Below are 25,077 nucleotides of genomic sequence, written 5' to 3'. Positions count from 1 at the left end.
TTGCTTAAGAGCCATCAAGACTTCCATCATAGGAAGCTCTGGAAGGTCAGAGGCTGTCTACCCTTTCCTCCCTTCCCCTCCACTGTGCCTCTGCTCTTTTTCCCAAGCGTAAAGGTGTCTGGGTACAGGCGATGCATCCCTAAGGTACTTACCCAAGAGTAGGTCCCAATAAGAAAGAGCAATCTTGATCAGTCTTAATTTAGCACCTGGCCCAAACACCGTCACCTCTTCCTTTGTCCTTAAATAGCTCCTTTCATCCAACAAGTTCAAAGTTGTCTAACAAAATAAAGCCATTTATTCTTGTACCACCATGTTCTTCTCATGTAAGGAGAGGGAGAGAAGGTGAGTCATTCGGTGAAGGAGGGATTCTTCTGGTGACATGAAATGAGTCAGTGGGGCCCCAGGATGATTGACCTGTGTTTCTTAAGTTCATATCCAATGCCCTGACTGTCATCTATAATTAAAATATTAGCTTTGATGAGACACTGTTTGTGTGTGTGTGTGCGTGTATGTGTGAAGTGGCTTGCGTTCCTGGGAAGAAATGCTGGGTAAAGGGGATGATTGTGCTTGGGGAGGTGTGAAGAGCTTCCCCGGAAACCAAACAATCCATCATTACCATCATCACTACTATCACCGCCACCACAATTATCCTTTTCATCATCACCACCATCAGCATCACATAGCTTCGTCATCATTGTCATGGACGCTCACACTCATTGAGCTCTTACTATGAGCCAGGCGCTGATCTAAGTTAGGGATAAGCTTATATACATATACTCATCTAATCCTTACAGCAATCCGATGAAGCCAATGTTATTGTTATCTCCATTTTGCAGATGAGGACTCAAGGCTCAGAAAAGTTAAGTAACGTGCCCAAGTTCACACAGCTACTAGATGGGGAAGCCAGGGTTCAGACCAGGTAGTCTGCCTCTAGCAACTGTTCTTTCAACCATTGTGCTTTACAGAGGCCAAGTCTACAGAGGCCATCCTACAGACACAGTCTGTCAGTAGGATGACAGAACCATAATCACCCCCAACATTTTGATTCTTTTTCCTTGCATGAAATAAGAGAGTGTTTATGCCAGAGAATTCTTTCATGTCTGAGAATTTATGCCATAAAGGGTGGTGCAAAGAATGAACGTTCTATGGTATCTGAAAATAGCATGAGGACCTGGCAATTTTTAAAAAAAACTCAATAATATTTTATTTTATTTTATTTTTTTTAACATCTTTATTGGAGTATAATTGCTTTACAATGTTGTCAGTTTCTGCTCTGTAACAAAGTGAATCAGCCATATGCATACGTATATCCCCATATCCCCTCCGTCTTGAGCCTCCCTCCCACCCTCCCTATCCCACCCCTCTAGGTGGTCATAAAGCACCGAGCTGATCTCCCTGTGCTATGCGGCTGCTTCCCACTAGCTATCTCTTACATTTGGTAGTGTGTATATGTCAATGGACCCTGGCAATTTTAATGGTGGGGAATCACCAGTGAAGGTCAGTCCACCCTCTGTCATTACTATGACCACTTTGTCCACTGAGGAAGAGAAGAAGAGAAATAGTTGGAACCCCTTATGTGTGTTCATCATTTCACCATTTACAAAGCCCTTTCATACGTGTTATCCAATTTGAGCCCCTACCCCCAAACCCTGAGAGAGACAGGACAGACTTCACAATCCCCATTTTGCAGCAGAAAAAGTTCAAGGTTAGGAAGGTGAGACGAACTCCGCCCCCCCAGTCTCACAGCTGGTCTCACTCAAGCCCAAGTCTTCTCATTCCCGGCCCGTTGTCCTTTACCTGCACCAAACTGCTAAGGACTTTGCTGGATAAAACTGCCCGTTCAGACCCACTCTCCTAGGCTGGCTCGAGGTGGTTGAGACGGATTTTGCAGGGCCCGGGAATCTCCCCGAGGATAATCTTTCTGGTGTTTCCTCTCACCCTGCAATGTCCTCCCCACCCAACCACATTGCAGGCTGAGCTTCTGGCCTTTGGTTATCTCCTGGCCTTCCTCAGCGGAGGCACCCCCTTTAGGCTAGTTTTTGTACCCAAATCTCCCTTATCTCCCTGACCCCTTCTCCCACCCCTGGTTTTTTGACATCCTAAACACGTGCCTTGGTCATTCACGTTGGCTCCAAGGCCCTCCACCAAGATGTCTCTACTACCCCCACTAGCTCTCTCTGATCCTGAGGGTGGGGGACTGTGTCTACTCACCAGCAGGGTCACTCGTCACCTCCATTTCTCTCCACTAGTCTCATTCCCTTTTCTAGAAAGAGGAAACTCTTTCACTTGTTTGACTTAGCACTGCCTCTTTTCTTTCTGCTGCCCCACACCCCAACCCTGGAAGCCTCTTTCACCTGCTTTGAAACTCATCTTAACGACCACAGATCCTACGGGGATGCTGAAGGGCCACCACCCTGTGGTCTCCAAAGCAGCAAGAACCAGTATCAAAATAACTCATTACCAGGCTTGGTTGAAGAAAAGATTCTTAGAGGGATTAGGATTCTAATGAGATGAGTTGTCTGAATCCTACCTCTGAGTCACCTAGAGAGTGGAATCACGAATAAATCTCCTTTGGGGGACAGGGAGATAATCTGAAATGGCCTCATCCTTCACCTCCTGGCTGAGAATCATGAACTGGGTTGAAATGGCCTGACTGGAGTTTGGGGCAGGGATGGGTGTGGGAAAAGTGGGAGGGGGGAAGGAAGGAATTATTTTTCTTCAGAGGGGAGGTGAAGGGCTCAATTATATTACTTTGCGTTAGAGCTAGTCCACAAGGCTGTCTGCTCAGCAGGACTGAGAGCATGTCATCTTCCTCTTCCCCACCAGTATCCCCCTCCCCACCCACCCCCAGCCCCCATCCCCCCATCCTGCTGTCCTGGAACTATGCCAGGCGCTTGGTAGAAATTCAACAAATGATTGCTGCCCTTAATGTCATATATACAGTTTTCTAATTACATTAAATACAAACATATTTCCAAACGTCCATCTCACACCTTTTAAATATCTCACTTCTTTATCTTCTTGTTATTTCTCGTATATTTTGGAGACCCATTTTAGCCTGAGTTGTTCATAAACATATAATCTACTAAGGGAACTGTGATTCTTCTGTTTCAATTTTGTCCCATGCCCAGCATGGAGAAGTTGCTCATTAGATGTATTTTGAAAAAACTGAAAAGTGGATTTGATAGTCCCTTGTCTGCTCAATTTCTCTCTGAATGAATCAAATTTGCAAGTATTTCAATTAAGAAATCAAGAGAGTACATGAAGTCTACTCCTAATATGTGTGAGGCCATGGAGACCTTATAACCACATGGTCCCATCTTCCCCACGGTCCCATCTTCCCCACTAATTCAAGAAGCAAGTTGACTCAAGCCTATTGATATTTTGAAAACATTGCAAGAGAGAAGCTAGATTTACAAGGGATGGTAGCATTATGTTTACTTACCAGCCATTTCATCTGCTCTCTTGCTCCTGAATTCTTGGGCCATTCACCTTCTGCAGGGAAAAAAGGAATCTCCAGGAGAAGCAAGCAGGTGACAGGTGTAACCTGTTCTTTGCTGCGTCTTCTGTGTGGTTGCCAATTGGCCGTGACCTGAAGCCGTGCTGGCCAGACTACCCTTGTTCCTTTCTTCCTTTCTCCTCCCCACACTCTTATCATTCAGGAACAGGTAGCAGTGCCCCTTTTTGACATTTTGCAGCCCGGGTGTAGACAGCAGTGCATTTCTCAGCCACGAACAAATCTCAGACTGGATTGTGGAGGTAATGCTCTGGTCTGGACATCTTGGAACAATGTCATTTCTGTCTGAGGCCTCAGAAGCTGTGGTCCCATGTCTGTAGGTCTTTTCTGAGTCTTCATTTACATCTTGCAGGACACTCAGCAGGGTGAACCACTCTTCTGTGCATCTATTCAGGTTGTCTTGGCTACTTCTCAGTTTTCCACGCTGCAGGTTCCCTCACTTGAAGATGGGCTAGCTTTGTCTGATCAGCATGGCTTGGCGTGGTTCTGAGGATTCCTTCCAGGTTTCCTCCTTGCCTCTTCTTCGTATCCTTATCTCTCTTATTAAACACGCCTCTCCCTGTTTCCGTCTCTCCCCATTTCTCTGCTCTCTCTGCATTGTATGCAAAGCCTCTTTTTGCTTTTTTGTCGACCCAATCCTTGAATCTTCTCATATTTAGAACCTAAACATTCTCCTTTGCTTAAAGCCTCCATGATGCTACACTGGCCAATCAGTAGATAAGACCGCAGAGCTTGGAGGACGCTGCTGGTATATAGTCTGTGCTCCCTGGTGGGGAGGAAGGCAGGACTGGGGAAACAGAGACTTGCTGGAAAGCCAGTGCTTTGGAGCAGGCCGACAAGAGTTGGGAAGCAGGAGGCCTGTGCTGTTCCCTGGGAGCGAATGCCCATCGGTCTGATTCACAGGGTTTTCCATTTGTCCCAAGTCCGGATGAGTGAGACAGGAGCTCCTAGCCTCGCGTCCTTTCTCCGGGAAGTCTCAGTGATGCCTGCCCACCTATTTCTCCCCCTTTAACTGCCTTGGAGGAAAACAAAGAGATTTTGATTTTATTATAAGTCTGGAGCTTTTGGTCTGAATGGCGTTATAATAAGCAGCGATAATGGTGTTGGAGAGGGTGGATGAAGGACCTTTCATCCAAGACTTAAACAGAGCACCACGTGAACACTATCATGAAAGCTTGATGGGGAGAAGGACTCCAATAAGTTGTCAATAAAACTGCCTATGGCAGGAGCCAAAGACACAGCAGAGTTTGGGGTGCTGCTCCCCAGGGTGCAGGTGGTACCTAGTGGTGCCTGTAATGATGCAACTTCTGTATGTTCAGAACTTTGGTCACCCCTTCCTCAGACCTTCTGGTGCCTTCCTTCACCTCCCAAATCAACCCTAAATGACTCCAAGCTTGTCTTGCAAAATCCCCTGCCTAAGCTGTGTCCCCTCATTTTCTCTCCAGGGTGCCCAGGTCCTTGGATTCAATGGCATGACCACCACCCCGCCCCACCCCTTGGTATTTTTCAACCTTTGGTTCTTAAACTAGATTGCATGTAACACAGTAAGGCTGATGGTGGGAGCCTAGGAGAGGATACGGGGCATCTTCCTGGTGTGTCGATTATACTTGGAGGATTGGGCAGAACGTTAGAAAGTCTAACTGGGAATTTTAAAACATTTTATGTTAAAGCCAACACGATGTTTTCATGCTTGAGGAGGCTCCTTTGGGCTATCTCCTGACTTTTCCAATTACCGCTCACTTTGTTCTAATGCTATGGATACCTCATTGGAAAAGTTTGGCAAGCACTGCCTTATTCCTTTCTCACACCTGCCTCCAGATACGTTCCTTAGATAGTTTCAATGCATTTGTCTGGATCTCTCAGCTTGCATTTTTTCAGCCTTCTTTCTAAATGATCTCTTCTTTCAGAATCTTCCTTGTTCTCAAACTAATTATCGAAGCCTCTATCTTTAAAATTCCTCTACAGTCCTTTTTAAAAATTTTTATTTATTTTTAAAATTAGTTTTTATTGGAGTACAGTTGATATACAATGTTGTGTTAGTTTCTGCTCTACATCAAAGTGACTCTCATACATATACATACACATATATGTTGTATATACACATATATCCACTTTTTTTTACATTCTTTTCCCATTACAGTCCTTTTTAGTGATAGGCAGGTAACATTACACAAACAGCTGTCCATCCTTCTTGGCCATGGCCCCCAAGTCAATCCTTATCCAGCTCAAGTCTTCAAGACTTGGGGTGCTAAATCATTGAAGGATTCTTCTCTCAAAGCGGATGGAAAGGGAGGTTACTGCTGCCCCTTAATGCAACTTGTTCCTTGATTCAATCTTTGTCCCTCCCTGGAAATGCCAGGTGTGTCAGGAGATGAGTCTGATTATGGTTTTACCAGATCACGTGCCACAAAAGAATGTCATTAGATGGACTGACTCCCAATTAACAAGGGCAGATACTTGGGCTAGACCGTGTGGCCTCTTTGAAGGTCTACCACAGGACTCTGATTTCAGGGGTGCCTAGCCTGAAGAGGAGTCCTGACTTAACAAGAAGCCAAGTAAAAAAATTTATGGGACAAGGGACTCTTCTGAGGAAGGCCAATAACAGATTGAAGGGAAGGGCATTTGAAAAGCAGCGAGGAAGTAGAAAGAAAAAAGACATTACGTACTGTGTCCACACCCTCTGGGGATGGGGTATAAATGCTCCCCAGATGCAGAAGACTCCAAAGCTCCTTGCAGAACTTGGACTCTGTCTTCAGCCGGTCACCTCACTCCCTCCATCACCATGCCTTACAGCTGCTCTCTGCCCAGCCTGAGCTGCCGCTCTAGCTGCTTCTCCCGGCCCTGTGTGCCCCACAGCTGCCACGGCTCCACCCTGCCCGGGGCCTGCAACATCCCCGCCAACGTGGGCAACAGCAGCTGGTCCTGCGAGGGCTCCTTCAACGGCAACGAGAAGGAGACCATGCAGTTCCTGAACGGCCGGCTGGCCAGCTACCTGGAGAAGGTGCGCCAGCTGGAGCGGGAGAACGCGGAGCTGGAGTGCCGCATCCGGGAGCGGAGCCAGCAACAAGACCCCCTTGTGTGCCCCAACTACCAGTCCTACTTCCGGACCATCGAGGAGCTCCAGCAGAAGGTGAGGGGCCTTGTTGTCATCTCTAAGCAGGGGAAGTTTGCTAGGATTCTCAATCTGTGGGAGAGAGCTATGTTTCTTGCATCTATGCCATCGTGATTCTTTCTTCCTCCTTTTACCTTCAAAATGGCTTTTTAAGCATTTTTAAAGAAGTCGATGGTTTCATATTTATTTTCAATCCTCACTTAGTAACCTCTCATTCCCCAGATCCTTTGCACCAAGGCAGAGAACACTAGGCTGGTAGTGCAGATTGACAATGCCAAGCTGGCCGCAGATGACTTCAGGACCAAGTGAGTTGTTCAGAGTTTACACGGGTCTGCTCCTTTTGTTCAATCTCTAGTAAAAGAAAAGGGATTTCCATAGCTTACCGAACAGCAGTTCAATCCATCAATTGTGAAGGATTCTGCAGAGGATTGGGGGGAACCAAGAAAGAAGTCACAAAAGTGGATGAGGACTCAAATCAATTTTTGAATCAATATTGGGTCTTGACTGAGCCTCCAGAACCCTCTGCCTCTTGGGTCCACTCATTGCCGAAAGAGGGAAGAAGAGGTGAATGGGGTTATCCAAGATCATTCTTGTCGGTCTTCAAGGTCTACCAGTTACCTCTCTGACCCTGTCCTTGTGCAGGTATGAGATGGAGCTGGGCTTGAGGCAGCTGGTGGAGTCGGACATAAATGGCCTGCGTAGGATCCTGGACGAGCTGACCCTGTGCAAGTCTGACCTGGAGGTCCAGGTGGAGTCCCTGAAGGAGGAGCTGACCTGCCTCAAGAGCAACCACGAGGAGGTGAGACCAGAAATGAGAAATGAAGAAACCTGACTCAGCCTCAGGCTGAGGGTGGCTTTAGTGATTTGGGGTGGCAGAATCAGGAATAAGAATCTTCTAAATTTCCTTCAAAAACACCAAAACTTCAGGATAAAAGAAAACATTGAGAGATGAAACCTATCCATGTTCCCAGATAAGCTGTTTTTCACTCAGAACTGGTGCCTCACTTGAGTTTCCCAGGGCACCTCCATGGGCTTGTGATTGGTTACTGAGTTGTAGGAGGAGTCCCAGCATTGCTCTGATCATGCCATGCAAAGCCATTTCTCTTTGCCCTCAAAGCCAAAATATCAATCCTGGTGAACTGGAGTCTCCACTTTTTCAAAGTCTTGATGACGAATGATCTGGGGTTCCTTCTCTCTCCTGGGAGGGGCCATGACAAGATCTTACTTGATGGCAAAAATGCTGTGATATACAATCTGAAATCATAGAACCAATTCTTTTTCTTATGAGGTCATCTGCAGCCAATCTGCAAACTGGGCAAGTTAGGCATTCATCCATCCTTGAGTGGCCCCCAAGCAAATCCTTGGGAATTTTTTTTGAATCCAAGTGCCATGACACAGTCACGGTGGAAAGGAGCCGAACACATGGAACGCAGACCACTTGGCCTTCTGTTGTCATAGCCGCTCCACTAAAAGTTTCTTTTCCGAGGAAATAGACAAACAGGACTTTGACAAGCAGTGCCATTTCTTTGGGTCCACTTTTTATTGAGGATAGTCACTCTTGCATTTTCTACATCCACAGGAAGTCAACTCCCTGCGGAGCCAGCTTGGAGACCGCCTCAACGTGGAGGTGGACGCCGCCCCCACCGAGGACCTGAACCGCGTGCTCAACGAGACCAGGTGTCAGTACGAGGCCCTGGTGGAGAGCAACCGCAGGGACGTGGAGGAATGGTTCACCAGGCAGGTGGGCATCTCGGCACGTGGCCGCTCAGGCCCCTCGGCCCCTCAGGGCCCTTCAGACAGGGTCTGATCCTGCCTTCTCCCCTTTGGTGTTTCAGACCGAGGAGCTGAATGGGCAGGTGGTGTCCAGCTCGGAGCAGCTGCAGTCCTACCAGCTGGAGATCACTGAGCTGAGACGCACGGTCCATGCCCTGGAGGTGGAGCTGCAGGCCCAGCACAACCTAGTGGGTATCGTTCAGACTCCTGGTGAGAAGGGCAGGTCAGGAGTCAGAGGCACCGGGCTGGCCTTTGGACCCTCCTCTCCTTAACTCTTGGAGCTTGTGACTTCTTTGGATCCTGCGGAGAAGCCCTTTCAGGAGCAGCTCTGTGACCTTCCTTCCCTTCCCCACGACAGAGAGACTCTCTGGAGAACACCCTGACGGAGATAGAGGCCCGCTACAGCTCTCAGCTGGCCCAGGTGCAGTGCCTGATCAGCAAAGTGGAGGCCCAGCTGGCGGAGATCAGGAGGGACCTGGAGCGGCAGAACCAGGAGTACCGGGTGCTGCTGGATGTCCGGGCCCGGCTGGAGGGTGAGATCAACACGTACCGGGGGCTGCTGGAGAGCGAGGACTGCAAGTGAGTACTCAGCTGCCGGTGTTTGGAGAAGCTATGCACATATAGGCGCACTTCTCAGTTGGACTGCAGGCAAAGATTGCATACCTTGGAGAGGAAATTATGCCTTCACACCAGACATGCTCAGACAGAAAACAATGTGGCCATCATTAAAACTAAAATGGCAGGAATTGTGTGATGTGCAGACTGAAATTGCACAGTCAACTCTTCGCATTCTACCCTGATGACACTGATGTGTGATCAGTGATATTTCTTACATCTTAACAATACCGTAGTGTGTAGAAGTTACATTTCCACATGCCACCTTATCTGCCCTGTTACCATCAGGCAGGCAGGATCAGTATTCTCTTCATTCTGTAGGTGAAGGGACTGGGGCCTGGAGAAAGTAAGCGACTTCTCTAAGGTCACCAGCTAGGAATGGACATTGCTGGGCGCTGACACCGGAGTTTCTGAGCCTCTGTCCAGCACTTTTGACATGATATGACAGGGAGACCATTAGCATTGATAGTGAGCTTCGCAGCAGGTGAGCCTGTGACCTTCTCTGTTACAGGTCAGGCCAAGTCCCAGAGAGCAGTCCACACTTGAGGTCTCTCTGGTGTATATTACAAGCCGCCCTCAATTCGCTTTCCATATCATTCTTTTTCTCCAGGCTGCCCTGCAACCCCTGTGCCACGACCAATGCATGTGTCAAGACCATCGTGCCCTGCGTCTCCAGTGCCTGCACCCCCTGTGCTCCTGCTACCCGCTTCTCTACCTGTGTCCCCCGCCCCAACTGCGGGCCCTGCAACTCCAACGTGTGCTAGAGTCCAGTGGTTGCCAGAAGAGCAAGGAGGCAGTGCCCAGTGTTCCAGAGCTTTGACCTGGCCCTGGTTCATTCCACCAAATGGGCCAGAAAACACAATTGCATGGCTGGAGCTGCCCCAGGGAGGTGGTCAAGAAACTCACCCAACCTACTCCAGATAATTCCCTGCCTACCTTTTCCTTCGCTGGAGACCATTTCTTCTTAGCTAGCCCAGAGAACCCTCCCACGTGCCATGAGCTTTCCCTTGTAACCTCCTAATAAACTTGATTTCCTTGGCAAAGCAGATGCCTTTCTCACTGGTATTCATTTGTCTCACCATGACCATCACTTGAGCACTTTATAAAAGGGCCACTTGAAAGCAGAGCCCTATAATAGCCTCACTCTTGGATATGAGAGCCTGGCAGGCAGATGGCTGGCCTTGCATCCTGACCCCACAGGTGAGGCAGGATGGCAGCAAAGAGGGTAGGGCAGCTGCTGTGTGGCTTCATCTCCCTTTGGCCGTTCCTGGATTTTCTTCCTCACCCCTCTTGACCAGGACATCTCCTAGAGCCGATTTTATCCAAATCTAAAGTGAGGAGGCATGAGCTGGGGGCTGGAAAGAGGCTCTGGAAAGCTCATCTTTTCTCAGCAGGAAGTTTTAGGTCCAGCCCTGTATTATCTGGGTTAGTGGTCGTTCAGGCAGCCTCAGGACCATGCAGCAAAGGGACCATCTGGCTTGCCTACTGTGCCCAGGACTTCCTCCTTCCTTCTGATCTCCTTCCTGGGGATCATTATCAGCCTGGGCTCCAGCCGCTCACTTCCCCTCCCCGGATCTGGGGCTCAGAGAACCCACCAACTTTTCCTTCAATACTTCCGCCTTCCTCTATTCAATCCAACCAGTGTCTGTTGGATACCTGCTCTGTGCAGACCCTGGATGGTGGGGAGGGGAGAGGCACATAATGAAAGACACAGTCGTGGCTGCAAGTTATTTATAATTTCTTAAAAGGGATAAAACTAGTCCCCAAGTAGGGCTATTATAAACCTAGTCCCTGGCACTGTGAACGCTCAGGCTGGTGCTGCAGGAAATCTCAGAGTACTGAAAGTGATATCAGTGTTCATCAAGAATGGGTATCTTTCTTTAACTCTAATGGAGAGTTTCCAGAAAGGAACACAGTCTTGCCAACACCCTGATTTTTCAAAATTTGGGTAAAATATATATAACATAAATTTACCATTTTATCCATTTTTAGTGTACAATTCAGTAGCGTGAAGTATATTCACATTGTGGTGCAACCATTGCCTCTACCCCTCTCTAGATCTTTTTCATCATCTCAGACGGAAACTCTGGACACATTAAACAATAACTTCCCAAACCCCCCTGCCATGAGCCCCTGGTAACCTCTATTCTATTTTCTGTCTATATGAATTTGACTATTCTGGGTACCTTGTATAAAGAAATGGAATTGTATATTATTTGTCCTTTAGGGTCTGGCTTTTTTCATTGTATAATGTTTTCCAGGTTCATCCATGTCGTAGCATGTATCAGAATTTAGTTCTTTTAAAGATTTAATAATATTCCATTGTATGTATATAATGCATTTTGTTTGTTCATTCATCATTGATGGATATTTTGGGTTATTTCCACCTTTTGGTTATTGCGACATGCTGCTATCAACATTGGTGTACATATGTCTTCTGTTCAAATCCCTGCTTTCAATTTGTGTGTGTGTGTGTGTGTGTGTGTGTGTGTTTATGTACCTAGATGTGGAATTATTGAATCATATGGTAATTCTATGTTTTTTGAGTAACCTCCCTACTGTTTTCCACTGTGGCTGAACCATTTAACATTCCCACAAGTAACGTACAAGGATTGCAATCTCTCCCCAATACTCATTTTCTGTTTTTTTTTTTTTAAGTTGTAGGAGTTCTTTATAAATTCTGGATATTAATCCCTTATTAGATATATGATTTGAAAATATTCTCCCATTCTGTGGGTTGCTTTTTCACTCTTTTCATTCTCTTGAAATTAAAGTTTTTAATTTTTGTAAAGTTCATTTTACCTATTTTTCCTTTTGTTATCTGTGCTTTTGGTGTCATCACCAAGAAATCAGTGCCAAATCCAATGTCATGAAGATTTTCCCCTATGTGTTCTTCTAAGAGTTTTATCATTTTAGCTCTGATGTTTAGGTCTATGATCCATTTTGCAAAAAACATCACTGAGATTTTTATAGAGATTGCATTGAATCTGTAGATTGCTTTGAGCAATATTGTTATCATAACAACATTAAATCTTCCAATCCATAAACATGGGATGTCTTTCCATTTACATGGAAAGACATAGTTTCTTAGTTTCTTTTGGCAATGTTTCTTTTGGCAATGTTTTGCAGTTTTTCTGTGTGCAAGTCTTTTGCCTCCTTGGTTATGTTTATTCCTAAGTTTTTTATTCCTTTTGATGCTGTCAGAAATATAATTTTCCTTCTAATTTCTTTTTCAGATTGTTCATTGCTAGTGCATAGAAAGGCAACTCCATACCTTGATTTTAACCCAGTGAGAGTAAATCCTTGATTTTAGACCTGTGTCAGACTTCTGACTTATAGAACTTTACAATAATACATTTTTGTTTTACATCACTAAATTTGAGGTCATTTGTGACAGCAGGAATGGGAAATGAATATAGCTCACATCTACTGAACTCAACTATGGGTTAAGCAAAATACTAGGAGCTTATCTTAATTAATCTTCCTAACAATGCTGCAAATTAAATCCATTTTACAGATGAGTAAACTGAGCCTTAGAAACATGCTTGAAATCATAGTTGGTTATTAGCAATTATGGGATTGGAACCATGTTCTCTCTATAGTTATACATAAGATATCACTATAAAGTATGGAGAATAATTTAAAAACTTGGAGCAGAATGATACAATGACATGCTTCAAAGTTGTCTTCTACACACAGATTCCGGCTAACTTTTGGCAAATCGCTTTAGGACTTGGTTTTCCAGTCAATTATGAGTCGCAGTCATATAGAAGTGTTTTTTTTGTTTTATTGTGTTTCTTTAACATCTTTATTGGAGTATAATTGCTTTACAATGGTTGTTATTTTCTGCTTTATAACAAAGTGAATCAGCTATACATATATATATATCCCCATATCTCCTCCCTCTTGTGTCTCCCTCCCAGCCTCCCTATCCCAGCCCTCTTTAATTTTGTATCCTGCTACTCTACCAAATTGATTGATTAGCTCTAGTAGTTTTCTGGTAGCATCTTTAGGATTCTTTATGTATAGTATCATGTCATCTGCAAAGAGTGACAGATTTACTTCTTCTTTTCTGATTTGGATTCCTTTTATTTCTTTTTCTTCTCTGATTGCTGTGGCTAACACTTCCAAAACTATGTTGAATAATAGTGGCGAGAGTGGACAACCTTTTCTTTTCCTGATCTTAGAGGAAATGGTTTCAGTTTTTCACCATTGAGAACGATGTTGGCTGTGGGTTTGTCATATATGGCCTTTATTATGTTGAGGTAAGTTCCCTCTATGCCTACTTTCTGGAGAGTTTTTATCATAAATGGGTGTTTAATTTTGTCCAAAGCTTTTTCTGCATTTATTGAGATTATCATATGGTTTTTATCCTTCAATTTGTTAATATGGTTTATCATATTGATTGATTTGAGTATATTGATGAATCCTTGCAGTCCTGCGATAAACCCCACTTGATCATGCTGTATGATCCTTTTAATGTGCTGTTGGATTCTGTTTGCTAGTATTTTGTTGAGGAATTTTGCATTTATGTTCATCAGTGATACTGGCCTGTAGTTTCCTTTTTTCTGACATCTTTGTCTGGTTTTGGTATCAGGGTGATGGTGGCCTTGTAGAATGAGTTTGGGAGTGTTCCTCCCTCTGCTATATTTTGGAAGAGTTTGAGAAGGATAGGTGTTAGCTCTTCTCTAAATGTTTGATAGAATTTGCCTGTGAATCCATCTGGTTCTGGGCTTTTGTTTTTTGGAAGATTTTTAATCACAGTTTCAATTTCAGTGTTTGTGATTGTTCTGTTTATATTTTCTATTTCTTCCTGGTTCAGTCTTGGAAGGTTGTGCTTTTCTAAGAATTTGTCCATTTCTTTCAGGTTGTCCATTTTATTGGCATAGAGTCGCTTGTAGTAATCTCTCATGATCCTTTGTATTTCTGCAGTGTCAGTTATTACTTCTTTTTCTTTTTTAATTCTGTTGATTTGTCTATTTTGAGTGAAGTCAAAGTGAAGAGTGAAGAGTGAAGTCTGTTTTGTCTGATATGAGAATTGCTACTCCAGCTTTCTTTTGATTTTCATTCCCATGGAATATCTTTTTCCATCCCCTCACTTTCAGTATGGACATTTTAATAATATTAATTCTTCCAGTCCATGAACACAGTATATCTTTCCATTTATTTGTGTCATCTTCAGTTTCTTTCATCAATGTCTTATGGTTTTCAGAGTACAGGTCTTTCACCACTTTGATTAGATTTATTCCTACATATTTTATTCTTTTTGATGTAACTGTAAATGGGATTGTTTTCTTAATTTCTCTTTCCGATAGATCATTATTAGTGTATAGAAACATTATAGATTTTTTTTTTAACATCTTTATTGGAGTATAATTGTTTTACAGTGGTGTGTTAGCTTCTGCTTTATAACAAAGTGAATCAGCTATACATACACATATGTGCCCATATCTCCTCCCTCTTGCATCTCCCTCCCTCCCACCCTCCCCATCCCACCCCTCCAGGCGGTCACAAAGTGCCGAGCTGATCTCCGTGTATTAATTTTGTATTCTGCAACTTTACTCAATTCATTTATTCTAAATTTTTTTTTGGTGGCATCTATAGGGTTTTCTATATATAGTATCATGTCATATGCAAACCATGACAGTTTTCTTTCTTTCTTTCCAATTTGGATTTGTTTTCTTTTCTTTTTGTCTTGTCTGATTGCTGTGACTAAGACTTCCAATAATATGTTGAATAAAAGTGGCAGCAGTAGGCATCCTTGTCTTGTTTCTGATCTTAGAGGAAATGTTTTCAGCTTTTCACCATTGAGCATGAGGTTAACTGTGGGTTTGTCATATATGGACTTTATTATGTTGAGATATTTTCCCTCTATGCCCACTTTGTTGAGAGTTCGTATCATAAATAGATGTTGAATTTTGTCAAAAGTTATTTCTGCATCTATGGAGATGATATATGATTTTTATTCTTCCTTTTGTTAATGTGGTGTAACACATTGATTGATTTGTGGAAATCAATCCCACTTAAATCCCACTTAATTATGGTGCATGGTCCTTTTAATGTATTGTTAAATTAGGTCTGCTAATATTTTGTTGAGGATTTTTGTTGAGGATTTATGCATCTATGATCATCAAGGTTATTGGCCTGTGATTAATTTTTTTGTAGTGCCTTTGTCTGGTTTTGGTATCAGGGTAATTCTGGCCTAGTAGAATGAGTTTAGAAGCATTCCCTCCTCTTCAATATTTTGAAATAGTTTCAGAAGCAGGTACTAAGTTTCTTTAAATGCTTGGTAGAATTGACCTGTGAAGACATTTGGTCTTGGACTTTTGTTTGTTGGGTGTTTTTTTTTTTTTTTTTCTGATTTGATTTCATGACTAGTAATTGGTCTCTTCAGATTTTCTTTTTCTTCCTGATTCAGTCTTAGGAGATTTTACATTTGTAGGAATTTATCCATTTCTTCTAGGTTGTCCAATTTGTTGGTATATAATTTTTCATTGTAAACTCTTATGATAATTTGGTGTTTGGTGTTGGTTGTAACTTCTCCTCTCTCATTTCTGATTTTTTTGGGCCCTCTCCTTTTTCTTGATGTGTTTGGTTAAAGGTTTATAGAATTTGTTTATCTTTTCAAAGAACCAGCTTTTAGTTTCACTGATATTTTCTATTGTTTCTTTAGCCTCTATTTCACTTATTTTCACTCTGATCTTTATTATTTTCTTCCTTCTACTACCTCTGGACTTTGTTCTTTTTCTAGTTACTTTAGGTATAAAGTTAGGTTGTTTATTTGAGATTTTTCCTGTTGCCTGCGGTAGGTCTGTATTGCTATACACTTCCCGCTTAGAACTGCATTTTCTGTGTCCCATAGATTTTGGATTGTTGTGTTTCCATTTTCATTTTTCTCAAGGTACTTTTTGATTTCTTCTTTTCTTTCTTCAATAACACGTTGGTTGTTTAGTAGCATGTTGTTTAGACTCCATGTATTTGTGTTTTTTTCCAGTGTTGCTCTTGTAGTTGATTTGTAGTCTCATATCATTATGGTCAGAAAAGGTGCTTGATATGATTTCAATCTCCTTAAATGTATTGAGACTGGTTTTGTTGCCTAGCATGTAATCTATCCTGGAAAATGCTCCATGTGCACTTGAAAAGAATATGAATCTGCTGTTTTGGGGTGGAAAGTCCTGTATACATCTATTAAGTCTATCTGATCTTATGTATCATTTAATGCCAATATTTCCTTATTGGTTTTTTTCTTTTTCTTTTCTTTCTTTCTTTTTATTTTTTTTGGTTGCACTGCATGGCATGTGGGATCTTAGTTCCCTGACCAGAGATTAAACCCTTGTCCCCTGCAGTGGAAACATGGAGTCTTAACAACTGGACTGACAGGGTTAGGGTTCCCTCTAGTGTATTTTTCATTTCTGTTATTGTATTCTCCAGCTCTGATTGGTTCTTTTTCATATTTTTGATCCCTTTGTTGATGTTATCACTGTGTTCCTCCATTCTTCTGAGTTTGCTGAATGTCTTTATGGCCATTACTTTGAACTCCTTATCTGGAAGATTGATTATCGCCATTTCATTTATTTATTTTTCTAAGGGACATATTCCTTTCTTTCACTTGGAACATATTCCTTTATCTCCTCATTTTACTTAACTCTCTGTGTTTGTTTCTACACATGAGGTAGACCATCTATGTCTCCCTGTCTTGAAGGAGTGGCTTTGTGTAGAAGGTGTTTTGTGGGGCCCAGTAGTGGGGTCCCACTTGGTTACCAGAGGCAGGTGTTCCAGGGCTGTGTAATCTGTGTGTGTCTGTGGCTGGGTCACTATTGCTGTAGGCACACTAGTGTGGGGGCTTGTCACCAGAGCAGCTGGCTGTAAGACCCAGCTGCAATAGTTGCAGGCAGTCTGATGTGTGGGGCTGGGCCCTGGGCAAGAACCACTTTGGAGGGATGCTGGTGCTGGCTGAGGATGTCTGCTTCTCCTCTACGATCATCTGTTACTCCCTGGCTCATACCATCCTTACTAAGCTTTTTCCAATTCCTCTAATGCAGAACTTCCCAACTTATTGAGGTGAATGGGCTAGAAGGAGTCATGGTACTGATGCTCTGAGTCCTCAGAATAGCTGGCCAAGGCAGCCCAGTCACTTTTCCCCAGTGAGCCACAAAAATATCATTTTCTGTTTAAGCTGTTTGTGAAAAATAGGAAATATGGTCAAATGCAATGTGCTCTCTCACTTCTGGCCTTCATGTTTGTCCCAACTCTACCCAGAACAATCTCCTTCCTCTTTACTTAGTTTCAGCTTTCAGCAACATCATCAATTCCTCAAGAAAGCCTTCCTTGACCTCTGCTAAGTCTGGTTAGATCTCCGGCTGCACATTCTTACAGCAGCTGGGGCTTCCCCCATGACAGATGTATCATCCACTTGGCTGGTATGCATTCTCCACTAGGTTGTAGGTTTGCCTCTCTTGCTCACTATTGCATCCCCAGTGCCTAGCTCTGTGTCTGGCATATAGGAAGGACTCAGTAAATATTTTTGTTAAAGGAAGTGAGCTAACTCATCCTTGGTGTGCAAAACAGTGCTTTCTCTTGCTCTCTGTGTTTCTGTGAATGGTAAAGTTTTTCTCCTAAATTCTTATGCTTGCCAAATTTTCGTTTCATTCTTGACCCTCTCTCAGATTGCTGATTTTAAAAAAATGTTTCTTTGAATATGGTTCTTACACCAATTTCTTCTTTTACACTTCCCCTATAGACACCTAAACTCAATTCTTTATTACTGCTGACCCAGACTATTATAATAACTTTGCTGCTCCTCTGCTTCCAGCCTTATCTTCATTTTGCTAAAACAGATAAATGTTTGCTAAAACGTTGCCCTCCAGGGAAGTCTAAGCTCCTTAGCTTTGTCACTGAAGACCTCTGCCATGTGGTCACAACCTCCCCAACCAGCTCTGTTTTCCACCACTTCCCTTCACTCCTCTCCCCTCCCAGTTACCTAGTCATACTCGACCATGCCTTGGGCTTTCCCACACCGTTCTGTTTGCACATGATTCTTCCACCTGCAGTATCTGCTTTTCTCCTCTCTGCTTCTTAGAAACCTTCCCATCCCTTCACAAATCTATCCCTGTGAACTTCCAGTTCTGGCTGTGCTCTCTCTCCCCATTTTTTCAACTTCTCACTTATCATCTCTTGCCTCATATTATTATACAATGCTCATTCCTTCATCCACTCAACAAATGTCCATTGAGTCCCTACTGTGTACCATGTGCCTAGAGCTGAGGATTCAAAGATGAACTAGACCATGTCTTTGCTTCTGGGAACTCAAATACACAGAGAGATATGCATATAAGTCATGCAGTGTTATGCTCAAAGTGAAATGAAAGCTAAGAGAGGAGGGAGAGATGACTTGTCGGAAGAAGTTAGGGAAGGAGTTAGTTCATTAATTTAAGCAGCATGGTATGATGGAAAGAACAGAGATCTGTGTTGAAATCCTGGATTCACAACACATTAACCCCTACTCTCTATGCCTCTGTTTGCCTATCTGTAAAATGGGAATATTATCATGTACCTCGAAAGGTCGTGGTGAGATGTGAATAAGATCATGTTTGTGAAGAATGTCTAGTAGCAACTTGGGCTTGTACAGGTGCTCAACAAGTGTGAGCTCCTTTTGACCATAGCCCTGATCCTACCTTCCATATTCCTCACAGTGCCCTGTACAAACTATGATCCTGGTGACTATCTGCTATTTTGTTGATTGACATTATTATGGATATGGATGATGCCTGTCATATCAGGTAACAGGGCCACTGGGAACCAGGCTATTTTAATGATCCTAGAAGGGATCTATTCCTCTTTCTGAGAACCATGAATTTGGAATTTGACCTAGGGAATGATACATGGGCAAGGTTTATACTTTTCCATCTCAGCAAGAAGAGTCAGGGCTGTCAAGCCAGGAAGCAAAGAAGCCATAGCGTTCCTGGACACCCCACTAATGAAGGCCAGGGCTTTCACGAGTCCAGCTCTTTGAAACCACACCATGAAGCTCTTACTTCACGGATGCACAGCACGGGAGAGGAGTTCTGACTTAGCAAGAAGCCCAAGTAAAGTCTTTTATGAGATGAGGGACTCTTCTGAGGAAACGTAACAAGCCAAGGGGAAAGGCTTTTGACAACCAAATGAGTAAGAAAAAAGGGCTGTCTTCCACACCTACACCCTCTGCAGAGGGGCTATAAATACTCCCAAGAGGAAGGAGACCCACAGCTCTGTGGCTTGGACAACTTGGACTCTGTCTTCAGCCGGTCACCTCACTCCCTCCATCACCATGCCTTACAGCTGCTCCCTGCCCAACCTGAGCTGTTGCTCCAGCTGCTTCTCCCGGCCCTGTGTGCCCCCCAACTGCCACGGCTCCACCCTGCCCGGGGCCTGCAACATCCCCGCCAACGTGGGCAACAGCAGCTGGTCCTGCGAGGGCTCCTTCAACGACAACGAGAAGGAGACCATGCAGTTCCTGAACAGCCGGCTGGCCAGCTACCTGGAGAAGGTGCGCCAGCTGGAGCGGGAGAACGCGGAGCTGGAGTGCTGCATCCGGGAGTGGTACGAGTCTCAGATCCCGTACATCTGCCCAGATTACCAGTCCTACTTCCGGACCATCGAGGAGCTCCAGCAGAAGGTGAGGGGGTGGGCACCCCACTGCCTCCAGCAGGAAGTTGTAGGGAGGGAATTCAAGATATGATTAAGAAACAATATAAGCTCTCGGTGTGATTGAAACGCATGGGTTGAAGTCTTGCTTTTCCATTCTGTTTTCTTGAGGGCCCGTCTTATTCTAGTTCCAGGACTGTTAGATCTGAGTATTTGCATAATGTTAGTCTGTGTGGAGGTAGCAGCACTTTGCATAAATAAACTGTAATTAAAAGCTGCCTCCGAATGCTTCCGTGCATTTGCCAAGACTCTGGAATTATTATCCTGAGGTGAGAGAAGAGACTGAGCCCAAGAAGGAAGCTGAGAAAGTGAAATTTTTGTAACAATTGGACCAATTTCTCTCTCTCTTATCTGGGCTTTTGACTGCTCTGACCTCTTGTTGCTGTCCTCTTCTGGGTGCCTAATTATCTTAACTTCATTGTCTTGACCTAGAGGCCTCTGGGCTTCTCATGGTGCACAGTGTCCACTGAGGGCATAGAAGAGTTGGCTGAAATCAGAAAGAGTGGAAACTACCTAGAAGAACATAGGACCAACCCATCCAGGATGGATAGGAGGGCGTGACTCCATCCATGACTCTGCCCCCTCCAATTGCTAGTTGACATATTTATCTTCTCCACTGAATTGGAAGTTTTTTGTGGGCAGGATCTAGTGCTTACTCATTTTTGTATCTTCAGCTCCTGCTACCATGCCAGACATACAGTAGGTTTTTAAAGAGAAATGTTAGTTATTATTATTATCAGCTTCTCAGTATTGCTTATTAGGAAAGAAAAGGAAAAATTGTGTATCTATTGACACTTTTCTTGCATATGTCAGTGTTCTTTTTTTCCCCCAATTTGATTTCTTAAATATTTATTGAGCAACTATTGCACATGGACAGCATTTAATAATCTTATATAAGATCCACTGTGATTTCTCATTCTGTTCCTTCCAAGTAAGTGAATTAGTAGGGATTGCTGTTGGCTAAAAATAATCACGCTTATTCTAGAATGTTTTGGGTCTTCTAGATCCTGTGCAGCAGTCTGACAATGCCAGGCTGGTGGTGCAGATTGACAACACCAAGCTGGCCTCAGATGACTTCAGGACCAATTGAATGGGTAAGGGGGCTGTTGTCTTCCCTCTTTCCTCTCCTTCCCCTTAGCCTGTCCTCTGTACCAACAAACATTGACAAAGTTTTCCCTAGATGATTTCCCTAAGATCGACAGAGCCATTGCTAACCAGAGCTCAGAGAACCCTTCTCCAGAGTCAGACTCTTTGCCTGCTTTTCCTTTCCAGAGGACATCTCCGAATCCCATCCAGTGTAGAAGTCATGTTCCCCTGATGCTCCACTATGCACAGAGTCCAATCAGGAGAATGGAGGAAGTGTTTTAATTCTGGAAATCTCACGGTTTATGGGCTTTTATCCCATTAAATCCACTGGCTCTTCATTTATTAAAAAATAATTACCAGTGCCTTTTCCTCCAGGAGCTTCGGTAGCGTGTTGAAAACCTAGATGAACGAGATGGCTGTAAAAACCACAAGCCCCAACTCCCAGTTGTCTGACAAACCAAACCAGGCCTGCCTCTGATGCTCCTGTATCACAGGTATGAGACAGAGATGTCCTTGAGGCAGCTGGTGGAGGCAGACCTGAACAGCCTGGGCAGGATCCTGGACGAGCTGACCCTGTGCAAGTCTGACCTGGAGGCCCAGGTGGAGTCCCTGAAGGAGGAGCTGATCTGCCTCAAGTAGAACCATGAGCAGGTGAAGTTCCCCAACAGGATCAAACTCGCCAAGGCCTGTTTCCAGCTGTCAAGGGGTGTGGGAGAGGCTCAACTAGCCAAGGAATCTGCTCTCCAAACAAAAAGGGATTTGGAGAGAGTGAGTAATCTGTGATAGGAGGCGAGGGTTTTTCTGCCGGTGGCAGGAATGAGGGTGAAGGAAGCTGGCAAGCCCAGTAATGAGGAAAGGTCAACAGCAAGGCAGTGCCCACAGCCGCTTCCTCTCCCAGGTTGGAGCACACGGGGCTGCAGAGATCTTTTATTCCAATTCTCCACTTAGTAACAGGAGACACCAGCAGGACCACCCTGCAGGGAGGGCTGAGCTGGAAACACAACCCAACTCTCCCCTTTCTGGTCCGGAGCTCTTTCTGCTATTCAGTGTTGCCCAGAGGAAACGCTGTAAAGTGCTCACATCATTGCTAGATTAGTTGCACGGTAAAGAAGACAGATATTTTGTGCAAACCTTAATCCCAGAACAATGTAAATGGTGATAGTTAATATTAATTGAGTGCTTATTGTGTGCCAAACACTGTGCTAAGTGCTTTAGAACTTCATCTTACCGATGAAGCACTTGAGGCTTCTAGAAGCTTCTAGAAGCTTTCTAGTAAGTGGTAGACAAGAAACCCAATTCAAATCTGTCTGACATCCACCTAAGCCCAAGCACTAAGCTATGGTGGGTGTGTGAAGAGATTAGCTGATAGTTACTTCCTTTATCAATAGCTAAACTAGTGAAATCAACAAATCACCAGTTAAGTCTATTCTATCCCAGGATGGCAGATTTTGAAGTAAACATTCTTTGTTTCCTCTTTAGCTGCACTCTATCCTTTTTATTATGCATGGCTAAGAATCAAACCATAGTCTATATGGTATACTAACAAGAACACTGGATTGGGTGTTTGGGCTCCAGAGTTTAAATCATGGTCTATTGCATCTCGGCTCTGAGTCCAAACCCCTGTACCTCTTTAAGTGAGGAGTGGTATACTGAGTACAAAGGTGGAAGGAGGTCATGGACTTGAAAGCACTCTGTAAAGTGGAATGTACAGGTTAGTCATTGAATACAGAACCCAGTTAATGAGAGGATCAGAGAGAATAGAAATTTTGAAAGCTTAAGAATAAGCACAAGTTGAATTGCATTCTCTTAGAGGAGAGCATTAGGATCCTTTGTGATACTTTGAATTGTCCCCTTCCTCCATCAGGAAGCCAACTCCCTGCGGAGCCAGCTTGGAGACCGCCTCAATGTGGAGGTGGACGCCGTCCCCACCGAAGACCTGAACCGCATGCTCAACGAGACCAGGTGTCAGTACGAGGCCCTGGTGGAGAGCAACCGCAGGGACGTGGAGGAATGGTTCACCAGGCAGATGGGCATCTCGGCACGTCGTCGCTCAGGCCCCTCGGCCCCTCAGGGCCCTTCAGACACGGTCTGATCCTGCCTTCTCCCCTTTGGTGTTTCAGACCAAGGAACCGAACAGGCAGGTGGTGTCCAGCTCGGAGCAGCTGCAGTCCTACCAGCTGGAGATCACTGAGCTGAGACGCACGGTCCATGCCCTGGAGGTGGAGCTGCAGGCCCAGCACAACCTAGTGGGTATCGTTCAGACTCCTGGTGAGAAGGGCAGGTCAGGAGTCAGAGGCACCGGGCTGGCCTTTGGACCCTCCTCTCCTTAACTCTTGGAGCTTGTGACTTCTTTGGATCCTGCGGAGAAGCCCTTTCAGGAGCAGCTCTGTGACCTTCCTTCCCTTCCCCACGACAGAGAGACTCTCTGGAGAACACCCTGACGGAGATAGAGGCCCGCTACAGCTCTCAGCTGGCCCAGGTGCAGTGCCTGATCAGCAAAGTGGAGGCCCAGCTGGCGGAGATCAGGAGGGACCTGGAGCGGCAGAACCAGGAGTACCGGGTGCTGCTGGATGTCCGGGCCCGGCTGGAGGGTGAGATCAACACGTACCGGGGGCTGCTGGAGAGCAAGGACTGCAAGTGAGTAGGAGGCTAGTGATATTCCCCTTGGCGCCTCATGAGGTTGCTATGAGGATGAAAGATCTTCTTGTTGGAAATTAATTTATACTTACAAGCTTTCGGTTGGAGGCAGTCAGAGGAAGTACAATATTCTTGCACAAAGTGTGTTTTGTATCTTCCTATCTCTTCAGCTCCCTTTACCATAACCTGCTCTAATGATTTTCTGTCTCCAGGCTCCCCTGCAACCCATGTGCCACAACCAATGCATGTTAAAAGCCCATCGGGCCCTGCGTTTCCAATCCTTGTGTCCCACACGCTCAGTGAGGGCCTTGCAACACCTTTGTGCACTAGAGGCCCCAGTGCCAGCAGGACGACAATGGCTCCAAAGTCACATCTCAGCTCTACTTCATCCAAATGTCCCCAGCAGGGACCATGCTTCAACCAGTACCAGCTCCACTGAATTTCCTGGCTTGATCCTTGAGCACAAGAAGCTGCAAAGTCCATCTACTGGCTCAGTCTGTCTTCTGAGTCACACAGAGAAATCTACAACAAGATCAAGTAATATCTTTTATCTCAATGACACATTTGCATAACGTCTTATGCTCTAACAAATACTTACCTAAATGTGATTTTAAATAATTACATTAAGTGTGATAGAGCTGATTAGGCAAGCTATGAAACTGAACATAATTGGAAGAAATATTCCCCATCATTCTTTTGGTTTTGGAGATGCAATAAAGATCCTTTGTTAACCTCTTAATAAACTCTTCTTCTGGCACAGGAATGGTAATTGTCCTTTTCATTCATTCATTTCAAAATTGGGTGTCTTGTATAAATTTAAAAAATCAGTGTTCTTTCCGTCAGATGAAGGGGTCATCACGACTATAGATGGTCTGTGACTACCCTCAAAGATATCAGCCAACACTCATCTAATTGACATAGGTTTCATGTTTGGGAGGAAGATGGTAGGAAAGGAATGACAAATCCACACGAGAGTATCTGCAAACATTTTCTGTTGAGCTCCTCAGAGGGGGTATGTGAGAGAATCACAGAAAGGGGACAACAACATCAGGAGGAAGTGAATCGAGAGAAAGGCTGTGCCTCTTGGCAACATGAAAACATTGTAACCTAGAAAGAACTGGGGAAAATAGCTCAGCCAACAGTTATCTTCCTCCATTTCCATCTTAGCATATTGGAGAGTTTTTTTCCATAGCCATCAAAATCATGTAATGACTATTTTTGTGCCTAAAAATTCTCATAATAATTATTAAAATATGCAAAAATGTGCTCAAACCCAGACCTTCAACTCAAAGTATTACAAATCCTCAAACCAAAATGTTAAAAAAGACTCATTTTCAGTCACATTCCTCTTACCAAAATGTTTTTAATATTGATATTTTCTTCATATCATTTAATCATGATATTTCAAGAGGGTGAAACTGAGCAAGACCCTGTGCAGCCTTCCTGGGGACAGGAACCCCTCTCCCAAATTCCCTACCTCTTTTTTGTAGAAAAGCTTTAGTCTCCTAGGGCTTCCCCAAGTTCCAGAGAGAAAACTTAATCAGAGAAATGAGAAATTGCAGACATAAAGGAAAGCAGTCAAGCAAGACAAAATAATAGTTTAGCCATAAAGTCAAGGATCTTTAGTTCCTCCTCAAGGGTTATAGATAAAATC

General features: G+C 44.2%; 2 protein-coding genes across 2 annotated transcripts; both read left to right on the top strand.

Moving 5' to 3' along the window:
• The first annotated feature begins 6,299 nt into the window (after positions 1–6,299).
• Positions 6,300–8,985, top strand: LOC132356032 (keratin, type I cuticular Ha1). Its single transcript, XM_059908716.1, has 6 exons — positions 6,300–6,647; positions 6,852–6,934; positions 7,272–7,428; positions 8,209–8,370; positions 8,465–8,590; positions 8,761–8,985. Exons 1-6 carry the CDS (start codon positions 6,300–6,302, stop codon positions 8,983–8,985), a joined length of 1,101 nt encoding a protein of 366 aa, XP_059764699.1.
• Positions 8,986–19,311: 10,326 nt separating this feature from the next.
• Positions 19,312–23,753, top strand: LOC132356119 (keratin, type I cuticular Ha3-I-like). The gene is given in 7 exon segments (XM_059908890.1): positions 19,312–19,683; positions 20,716–20,786; positions 21,281–21,437; positions 22,651–22,808; positions 22,903–23,032; positions 23,203–23,423; positions 23,636–23,753. Coding segments are annotated over 7 exon segments (1,215 nt in total). The 5' UTR covers positions 19,312–19,323.
• The last annotated feature ends 1,324 nt before the right edge of the window (positions 23,754–25,077 follow it).

Source organism: Balaenoptera ricei, chromosome 20, assembly GCF_028023285.1.
Source record: "Balaenoptera ricei isolate mBalRic1 chromosome 20, mBalRic1.hap2, whole genome shotgun sequence".
In the NCBI taxonomy this organism is placed as follows: Eukaryota; Metazoa; Chordata; class Mammalia; order Artiodactyla; family Balaenopteridae; genus Balaenoptera; species Balaenoptera ricei.
This window is presented reverse-complemented; position numbering and strand designations above follow the sequence as displayed.

Excerpts from the sequence above, each read along its gene's own strand:
- LOC132356032 (XM_059908716.1), top strand. The coding sequence starts at position 6,300 with ATGCCTTACAGCTGCTCTCTGCCCAGCCTGAGCTGCCGCTCTAGCTGC. Across the intron at positions 6,935-7,271 it reads GCAGATGACTTCAGGACCAA|GTATGAGATGGAGCTGGGCT; the intron begins GTGAGTTGTTCA and ends GTCCTTGTGCAG. Across the intron at positions 8,591-8,760 it reads TGCAGGCCCAGCACAACCTA|AGAGACTCTCTGGAGAACAC; the intron begins GTGGGTATCGTT and ends TCCCCACGACAG.